Source organism: Bison bison, unplaced genomic scaffold (assembly GCF_000754665.1).
Source record: "Bison bison bison isolate TAMUID 2011002044 unplaced genomic scaffold, Bison_UMD1.0 scf7180017864383, whole genome shotgun sequence".
Classification (NCBI taxonomy): domain Eukaryota; kingdom Metazoa; phylum Chordata; class Mammalia; order Artiodactyla; family Bovidae; genus Bison; species Bison bison.
The window spans coordinates 7,528,355-7,538,211 of NW_011494955.1; the positions used below are offsets into that span (position 1 = coordinate 7,528,355).

Below are 9,857 nucleotides of genomic sequence, written 5' to 3' on the forward strand. Positions count from 1 at the left end.
GAGCGCTCCGGGGGGCTGGGGTCGCCAGGGTCTCACGTGTCTCTCTCCCCCTCTCCTCGCACTTGCCCCCTCCCCTCCCCTCCAGACGCCCCCCGCACCCGCAAGAAGCGCTGCCCTTATTCGAAATTCCAGATCCGGGAACTGGAGCGAGAGTTTTTCTTCAACGTGTATATCAACAAAGAGAAGCGGCTGCAGCTGTCTCGGATGCTGAACCTGACGGACCGACAAGTGAAAATTTGGTTTCAGAACAGAAGGATGAAAGAAAAAAAACTAAGCAGAGACCGGCTGCAGTATTTCTCGGGAAATCCTCTGCTGTAACCGCAGACTGGGCCCTTTTGAGGGGAGGGGGGAAAGGGGAAAATTATTTTATTTTATTTTTATTTTTTATTTTCTAACTCGCCTACTTTCCGCGGGTGGAAAACTGGACTGTGGCCAGGGCTGGCCCCCACTGCCGTTTCCCGCACGTCTTTCTGGACAACCTCCTTCACCTTGGTCTGACTCCATGTGGGACAGGGACAGGGCCTGGAATGGGGGATGAAGGAAAGTGTCTGACCCACGGCGAGTGGACACCGTTGGCGCCGAGGCCAAGACTCTTTATTTAAAAGAAAACACACCTCGCGACCATGTCTTGCTGCTCGAATTGGGTGGGGGAGGGGCGAGAGTAGTGGGCGCCTGAACTGAACAATCCTTGAACTAAAAGCCTTCCCTTGCCCAAGTGACAAGATCTGCTAGGACACCGGGTCTGCGAGGGGAGACTTCCCGGGCTCCCCATCCCTACCCCACCTAGCTCCATTGGTAGGGGGCAGCTAAATGTGACCCCGCCTTGCTGTGAAATTTCTGTTCCTTTGACCTGGTGTTAGGTGTGCAAACTCGTGTCCTACCTCCGTCTACGCCCAGGCCCCACCCGAGCCTAGCTGTTCTCCCCTTGAAGGTGTAGAACCCTCTTTCGAAATTTCTTAACTGGTGCATCGAGGTTTCCTAATCTTTTTCCTAGCCGCGCCCCACTTCATGAATTTATAGCTATAGTCTATGCATTTGTTACCTCCTTTTTTGTTGTTGTTGTTAAGGAAAAAAATAAAAAATATTAGGGTGGAAGAGGCAATAGGGAGATGGGATTGGGCACCTCCCCTATGCTGGGGCCTGAATTTTTTGTAAATAAATTTCACAAGCATTTCTTTCTACCCTGAGGGGGTGTGGGTAGGACTGGCCTGGAATGAGATTGGAATCACCCATCTCCATGTGCGTGAGTGTGTGTACATGTGCAATCCCCATCCGGCTCGCTCCCTGTCCCAGAGGGATTGCTGTGACTTTTTTTTTTTTTTTTGTGGCAAATAAAGATATTTCATTCTGTTCAATATTATGATTTTATTTGATCCTTTTATTAGCCCCTCTCCTCTTAAAACCCTCGGTGCTCTCCGGGCGGAGGAGGAGGCAGGCGGGCAGAGCATGTGAAGGTGAAGTAGGCCAGAGCTAGCGGGCCTGCTCCCTCCTTTCCATGGGCAGGGGCAGGCGTGTGGCAGTAGCTTCCTCCAGCTCTCAGGCTGAGGACTTTCCACAGTGAGTCTCAAAGCTGTCCTTTCTCATGTGCTGCTCAAGCCTCGTCCAAATGCCCAGCAATGCTTTCCGCTTTCCGTTTAAGCACACATTTGTTGTGGAGTTAATTGTAACCATCATCGAATTTAAATTTATAGGAATTTTCTTGGCTCCACCGCCCTCCTGCCAGATGTCTCCGTCTGTCGCAGTTAAATGTGTAGGGTCGAGGGTAGGGTTTTCGGTTTTCCTTTTTTTCTCCCCCTCAACCATGAGAAGACTGTATTGGAATTTTTATATACAGTTTCGAGGGAGGGAGGGGAGAAGGGGGAAAGCCAGCCCCTACCTTTCCTCTCTGCGCTGGTCCCCGAGGGTGAGAAGGTGGGGCTGGGCCCCTTCCCCTCAAGCACAAATGGCCAGTTCGTCCAGACACAACAAGACCCTAGACTGGGGCTGGCCACCCTGATGTTTATACGTTGGTTTCCCAGAGTAGAAAGCCCCAGAGATTCGTTTTGTAAGGGGTTGGCTTGGGGTGGGGCTCTGGGGAAGGAGGTAACCTGTGAGACCGTCGCCACACCCATCTATATTTGCTGCATGTTTCTTCTGTATAAAGATAACCACAGTCCTTTCAGCGCGTTCAGTGAGGGCACTCTGGTGGTCTCTGTTCCAAATTCGTTCTTTGGGGGCTGAGATTTGGAAGCAATTCTCTCATCTTTCCCTTCTCTTTGGAATTGTTCTGTAATTCAAAGAAAATGTTTTTTTGTCAATAACAATTCTGTTGAATGAAAGAAAAAGCACCACGACTATGGACTGACTATTGCATCTAGGTTCTCATTTTTGATGACAGAGGTATCTGAATCTCTAGTTTGTAAATGTAGGTCTTGAGATGAAATTGACAAACTGGGGTTTATACGCAGCCCCACAATCCTTTCTTGTGCTTGCACACAAATATTTAAGTTGGGATGCCTATGGGTGCACATGAAAAGGATGTTATGTGTGTGTTTTTGCCTGCAGTGTGGAGTAGAATTGACCACATGCACATCTAGAGCTCGTGTCCTCCGAGGTGTGTAAGCACTCTGGGTGTTTAGTGAATGTGAGCAGCAATGCATCTGAGAAGCCTCTGTGTGTGTGTGTGTGTGTGAGCTTGCACGTGTTCATGCGTATGCACAGAAATACGAGAGATTTCTCTAGGTGTGGTGTTTGTCCACCAGTAATAACAAGGGATATTGACCTGCCGGCTGTGTTTCCAATAAAATAGGAAGGAGATAACGATAACGCTATAGAAGGAACCTGTTTATAAAGCAAAATACTAATCTCCAAATGGCTCCTGATTATGAAGGAAAATATTAAAAATCCAAAGCTACCACTTTCCCTGTATTGTGAAGCTCAGAAAAGGTCCCCGGCTCTAGAAGGATTTCTGAAGGAAAACGCAGAGTGACATAGTGAAAGAAAAACAAAAGCTTCTAGGATTCAAGCCCAGGAACCTGCCAGTCCTGGGTGACCCTCTAAAAGTTAGGGGAAAAAAGAGGTCTCTGTCCCCCAAACAAACCCACCTCCGGGCCCCTGGGATGTCCAACCCCGCCCTTGCCGGTCAGGGGCACTCTGGGCTCAACCTCTTCGGGTAATCCCCTCCAGCCGCGGCGCTGCCTGGGAACAAAAGAGCCTCGTCTAGACGCCGCCATAAAGCGCCCCCCCCGCGCCTCTAAACCCAGTTTCATTTCGCCCTTAACGACCCAGTCTGGCCTGTGTTAGAAAACGCTTCCGCCCTAAATAGTAAACAACCCCGCCGTGGATAGTCTCGGCTCCCCCAACACACCCCAGACCCCCATTCCATTACCCCCTTGCCTGCATTTCCCCCCTCTTCTCCTCCTGCTTTTCTCAGCTCCCAGCACCCCCAATCCCCTCCCCCCACCCCAGTAAATAAACCCGAGGCCGAGTTCAAAGTTTCCTGGAGCTAAGGAGGAATGTTGGTTGTAAAAATCCAAGTTTATAGCGCACGTGGGAGTTTACAAGGGTATTAAGTGGTGTGGGCTGAGAGAGCACTCTGGGCCCCTCCCCCTCCCACTATGGGCTTTAGGGGTGCCGGGGGAACCTGGGGGACTTGAAAAGAAAAGTGGGTTGGGGCCAGTCTTGAATTTGGGTTTCTTTGTCGCTCAGACCTGGGGTTGCTGGGGGATGGTGAGGCAAGGGAGACTTGAAAGAAGATTCACAAAGCCCCATCAAGCACCTTTGAGAGAAAACCCACAGGTTCTAGGTGTCCCAGAAGGGGCCGGTGGGGAGCTCTGCTTTGGACAAGCAAGAAGGTTACAGACCAGGTGTCTGAAAGGTGGACGGAGTTGGGGACACCCGGAACCCTTCCTCAACCAGAGAAGAAGAAACTACCTGAGGCTGATTTCTCGAGTGGGTTGAAGGCAGAGGGGGTTTTTCCTCACCAGAGCAAAAAAGAACTTTGAACTTCAAGGGAGTCAAGGGCAACACCCCTTCCCTCTCCCCGCCCCTCTCCGGAATCTACAGGGCAATTCCTTTCCGAGCAAATATTCCCTCAAGGGGGCAGCCCCTGGGGTTTCCTGGTGCCCCAGGGCTGGATAACGCTGTTTGCTGAAGGCTCCCAGCTCAGAGCCCGCCAGAACTGTGTGCACGCGACTGCACTCTTTATTATTCATATAAACCTTTGGAAAAGGCAACGCCTGGGAAGTTTTTATAACTTTGTTTGGCATAAAAGTTTTACAAGATTCCTCCTCCCTTTTTAAAAAAAAAATTAAAGTTTTGGTCTTTCCATGGAATGAAGTCTCAGGATCTCTGGGAGGGTGGGGAGACAGAGGTTCTGGGGTCCAGGGTGTGGGGGGGGTGATGTCTGGAGCTGCATCTCTAAGGCTTCTTTGTCGCTCAGACCTAAAGGCTTAAAGGTAGGGATTACTCATTCCTGAGGCCCACCTTAGACCCAGCTTTGGGGGCTGCTGGGAAAGTCTCAGCCACTCTGCTGTTGAGACACACACTAACAGACCCCCAAAGTTTGGACGATGTCAACTGGACCAGATCTTTTCCATCACATCCTCTTGTTCTCCTGTAGGCATCTCTCTCTCTCTCTCTCTCTCTCTCTCTCTCTCACACACACACACACACACACACTGCGCACCCTCAACCCACTGCACAAAGTGGAGACCCATAACCTTGACTCAGACCTCCAAGTTGGCAGAGTCTCTGCACACACACACCCGCATCCCTGCCTCCTGCAAAGTCCACAAAGGGTTTGATGAAAGACAGAATTCAAAACAAGAACTGCCTGCCCAGAGGTTGCAGTGATTGCAGGACGGAGAGAAGAGGAAAGCCAGTGGGCTGCAGTCCAGGAGCGTGCAGAACAAAGGTGCCTGTGTAGAGATGTGGCCTTGGGCTGCTAAGCCTGCTTGTGACTCCTTGGATCTGCCCCCCACCTGGGACTGACGGAACCCCACTCCTTCATTTCCCCTAACTCCAGCCTCGGGACATCAAGTTGACTGAAACAAGGGCTATTTTAATGTTCAGCTCTGGAAGTCACGACAAAGACGGAGTAACTTTTCCAAAACAGGCCTGGCGGATGAGGCTCCTTTGGGGTGATGGACTTGAGGGTACCTAAGCCCTGGAGCTGGGCACTTCAGGGAGCCATCGGAGTCGGTCAGGACGTGCTCCAGACTCTGCTTTTCCTTCTCTCTAATGGCGACTGCTGAGGCCTGGCTGCCAGCCGTTGACAGCCCTACACTTCGCCTTGTGAGGAGCCGAGTTAAGGCTGGAGGCAGGGGAAGGTCAACTCCAAGCTTGAGCAGCGGGGCTGGGGAGGGATGCTACGGAACCTGGTGCTCTCCCCCTCTCCGGGCGCCGGGTGCAACAGAGAAAAGTAAGAAGAGCTGGGGGAGAAAGTCAAAGGAAAGGAAAGCATTGATGAGGAAAGAAGAGTAAAGAATAAATTGTATAATAAAGAAGGAAGAGAGAAATAAGGACGACAATTAATTTAAAAAGAGAAAGAATCCGAAAAAGAGAAGGAAACAAATGGATTCCAGAGAAAAAGAGAAAGAAGCAAATAACGAGAAAGGAAGAAGATGGGGAAAGAAAGAAAGGGGTGGGGAGGAAGATGGAAAACAAAGATCTTCAAAAAGGAATTTAGCCGGTAAGGGAGGAGCGAGATTTTCTCTGGAGTAAGCCGGGCGACCGCAGACCTGACTCGGGCTGGAAACCCGACCTACTGGGTAACTTGGGAGCACACCATAAAGTGGGGAGCAAGTCTTCCCCCTCCCCAGACATCCTCCCATCCGTCCTCCTCCTAAAGCTTCTCTTGGATGTGTTTGCTGTCTGGTTTCAATTCAGGAGGCAAAGTTAAATAACTAGCTGGCTTCAGCGGGGCAAGAAAGCCGTTGTGCTGGTTATGAGACTTCGGGATGCGGGAATCGCAGGGAGTACATTTTTGGGTAAAAGTGACTATGTGTGGCCCTGTACATACAATTAAGCGCCTAGTCAGACACGTGTCTAGGCGGTAACCTCCATAGCATCTGGGTGCAAACGTGTACAATGTCCAGATGTGAGAGCGACTCTGGTGGCTGGGCTGCCGGCGTGGCGAGGAGATCGGGGTGGATCAGAGGCCCCTCCATGCGTCCTGTCCTCGGCCTCCCACTTGCCTCTTGTACCTGTTTAAAAATCTGTTTGCAGGGTGGGGTGGGGGTGCTGGGGAGCTTCTAAGCATTCTTTTGCCTGAGATTTCTCTGCTCCCAGTTCAGCCGGGGCAGAGCCCGGTCGGTGTTAAGGAAGAAAGCAAATTTTTCCTTCAAGTTTTGAGAAGAGATTGATTTATTTGGGCCTCCAAAACAAGAGGGGAAAAAACTCTGCAGTTTTCACCACTGGTGTGATTTTGTTTTCCATTTCGCTTGAAGATATTTCAACACACACACACTGTATAATTATTTTATTATTTGATCCTAAATGGAGAGACATTTTATTTTTGTTTCACTTCACATTTGGAATTTCCTAGATGACTTCCTTAACCTGGTGAGGAGACTCCACTAGTTTTCCCTGGAGGAATAAGGGTGCCTCTGGGGCGTTTTGAAGGCTAGAGCGGGCAAAGTAGCCGAGGTTCCTTTCTGTTCATCGAGCACTACCTTTTCAGGCTTCTGTTTCCACGTGGGGACCTCTAGCGCCCCAGCCCTCAGCCTGTCCTCTAGAACCCGCCGCCGATCACCCTGGAATCTGTGATGAGCACTCTCCACCTCTTCCTTGGTCACAGTCCCACTGGTGGCAGGAGGCCCAGCTCCCATCCCTGGTGCCCTTCCAGGGCGCAAGGGGCCAGGGCGCTCGGGGTGGGGGGGATTGTCAAAATATAGGTGCCGCCTGAGCCCCCCTCATTGTGGCCTGAAGCCCCTGAATTTTCGCATCCCCAAGTTGAGGCAAAAAGAGGGCAATCCTGAGTCAGGCATAGACTGGGCACTTTCAGGGAAAGTTGGGTAAATGGCTTAACGGTGATTTTAGCAACACAGACTTCTCCTGGACCCCAATCCAGTTCCCTAGGGGTGCAGGCCTGAGGCTCTAGGCCCCGTGGGCTGGGCTGATGGGCGCCTGGCAGCGGTGGCAGGCGGGGTGGCCGTGGTGGCCTGAGTGCCTTTGAACGCCAGGCCTGGGCAATAGGACTGAACCGGCCTTTGCTCGATGGAGCCCGAGGGGGCAGGGCCAGGACCCACACGCGGACCCACACAGTCGCCCCCTCTCACCGTTCTGGCCCATGCATCTTCCTTCTTTTCGCCTCCATTGGGGCAGAAACCCCAGTCTGCAATAACCCAACAAGTTATTCAAGTCTGTGGCTTCGGGTACTTGTTTAACAGCTCTGGGTTTGCGTTTATCCTGCGTAATTAAAGGCAAACATTTGTCCCACCGGGGGTCCCACTTAGGCTGATGAATTTGATTTCTTTTTTCATTAATGGGCCGTGTTTATCATACTTCTAATTATTTCAACTTTAAACACTATTCGTTCTTGTGAGGAGGTGGGAGTGGAGGCGGGAAGTTCGTTCTCCCCGGGGGGATTATTTCCATGAATAATACCGAGGATTCTGAAAGCAACTCTGTCCCCACCCAGGGCTGAGGTAAGGAGTAGGTTTGGGACCGGGGTCAGGTTGGTCTGGGAGACAGGTCGCAAGGCCCAGTGAGTCTGCTTCCCTCCAGCTGGTTCCCCAGGTTAAGCCGTGGGGCTGGATGTTTATGAGAGGTTATCTGGAGTTTGTTCCCCTCATTCTGCCGCCTCCCTCGCCCCCTCCCGGGCTAGGCTCACACTCTTCCCCTTCAAGGCTCTTGAAAACCTTCCACAACCCCAGCAGATACCAGCCCGGCCTGGGCAGAGAGGGTCAGGGAATGATGTCCCGGCCCCCAGCTTCCAACACGGAGAGAAAGACCAGGAAAAGCCTGAGGTGGTCAAGCGGCCCCTGGGTGTGGGGGACAGGGCCCAGCAGACCCCAAAATGGGGAGCAAGGACAAGGGACTGGGACGTCAAACTCTAGGGACAGGCACACCAGGCAGGAAAATAAAGGAGACGTGAAAGAGGGGGGAGGGAACCCCCCAAAGCCATATAATTCTCAATTGCTTTGGTCTTTAATTTCATCGCCCCATAAATGAGGAAATATCAGTTCCCATACTAAATTTTTATCCTCGGCTGATAAATATGACGGGGAATTTTCGTTGGGTCCTCGTAAAAGCGAACAGTTTCGATCAAACTGGTGGGGAAAGACTTATGCAGATAATACAAACAGAGTTGCCATAAAGTCTCCGCGTTTCCCGCGGGGTGGGCGGTGGGACAAATGGCTCCTTGGATTGACTGCCGCCCCGGCCGGCCAAGTCTCATCTGGGGCCTAAGCAGGCTAACCTTGCCCGGGCCATCCCCCTGTGCCGAGCCCACTGCGACCCCTGCAAATGAAAACACGAAAGCATTTCAAATCTCCCTTGGCTGGCCGGGTCAGCAAGTCACACATTACAAACATTTTCTTCCAGTTTTTCCTGGGGTTCAGGAACCCCTGAGCCTTCTCTCTCGCCCTCTGGATGCAAGAAATCCCGGATTTCTTTCCGAAGTCGTCTTCTAGAAGCCGCCGGCTTGGGCCTCCCTAGAAGGGATCCAGTCTCCTCACTCCACGCCAGGGCGCCCGGGGCTCAGATCCCTTTCCCGGCCCGGCTCCAAACCTTTGGAAAATCGAAACCCGAGGCTCAGCACTGGGGAAAATGTGGGGCCACCGGAAAGACAAAATATTCTCCACATTCCGTCTCCTGAGGAAGGGGTAGAGAGTTTAGTTCGCTTTGGGAGAAAGGCGATGAAGAAACGGAAAGAACTATTTGAAACATACCTTGTCTCTTATTTCTCGCTTTCCCTTATTACAAAAAATAAAAATAAAAAAATAAAATAACAACCACAAAAATAGTCTGGTTCCGCTCCATTCAAAAATGCCCCCAGCTCCTTGGCTCCGTAAAGGACACTTCTGTAGGTCGGGTTTCGTCGCCGCCTCTGTTGTCCCGGTTTCCCGGTTGATACGTGACTCCCCCCAAGCCGCTCGAGGCGGCCCCGAGGGTTCCCTCTTTCTCTCTGGGAATATTCCCTGTTTTCATAGGGGGCAAGGTCAACTGGAAAGCGAGGGCCGCCAGGGCTCGGAGCAAAGCAGCCGAACCGGCTCCAAGGCCAAAGCCTTCCAGCCCCTGAGTTGATAACCCCGGAGCCGCCCACCCAGCCAGGCCCAGGCCGCACTCCCTGGTCGGGGAGCCGGCGCTTTGGGTTGCCGGTTTCTTCCTCCCGCGACCCCTAAACCCCTTCGGAACCTCCCTCGCCCACGCAGCCCTAAAGCCGTCTTGACCCCTCCCTGGCCTGCCCCGGACACTGGAGATTCCCCGTCAATCCCCGCAGGGAACTGGCGACTCAACCAACTTCCGTGACAGGCGGTCCCGAGCTGAACTCCCAGCCCCAAGGAAGGAGCCCGACGAAGGAGGACGCAGGAGAGGAGAAACTTTAGTTCTGTTCGGGAGTCCTTAACTTTTTCTCTCCCTTTTTCTGTCCACAGGAGCCCTCCCCCAAACCTCACCCCACTCCCATCCCAAGGGAAGAAGTGGGGGCGGGGGCCAAGGCGAGGAAAAGAGGAGGTGAGGAGAGGGGAAGAAGTACCTGAATCGTGTCTTGACCTTTTAATTTGAATTTGACTATTTTGAGCCCTGAGTTGCCTCGCTCTCTCACTCTCTCCCGCATTTCCCCCCACCTTCTCCCGCCCCCCTCTCCCCAGGAGTTACAGGCTGGTTCCCGGGTAAGCAAACCCCATTCTCCCTAGAACCCCCGCACCCCCCTC

The 9,857-nt window shown here is 52.3% G+C and overlaps 1 protein-coding gene and 1 long non-coding RNA gene across 2 annotated transcripts in view; one reads left to right on the forward strand and one right to left on the reverse strand.

The window, feature by feature from the left end:
* HOXC11 (homeobox C11) overlaps positions 1-1,347 on the forward strand; it is a 3,269-nt gene extending 1,922 nt beyond the window's left edge. Inside the window, exon 2 of the mRNA XM_010857953.1 lies at positions 86-1,347. Within this exon, the coding sequence (XP_010856255.1) occupies positions 86-318 (233 nt within the window). The 3' untranslated portion in view covers positions 319-1,347. The remainder of the gene's footprint in view (positions 1-85) is intronic.
* A 6,011-nt stretch (positions 1,348-7,358) lies between these two features.
* On the reverse strand, positions 7,359-9,827 carry LOC105001594. Its single transcript, XR_826883.1, has 3 exons — positions 9,680-9,827; positions 8,874-8,897; positions 7,359-8,796 (listed from the first exon to the last, which is right to left on the reverse strand). It is a non-coding gene; the product is annotated as an uncharacterized LOC105001594 (long non-coding RNA).
* Positions 9,828-9,857: the final 30 nt, after the last annotated feature.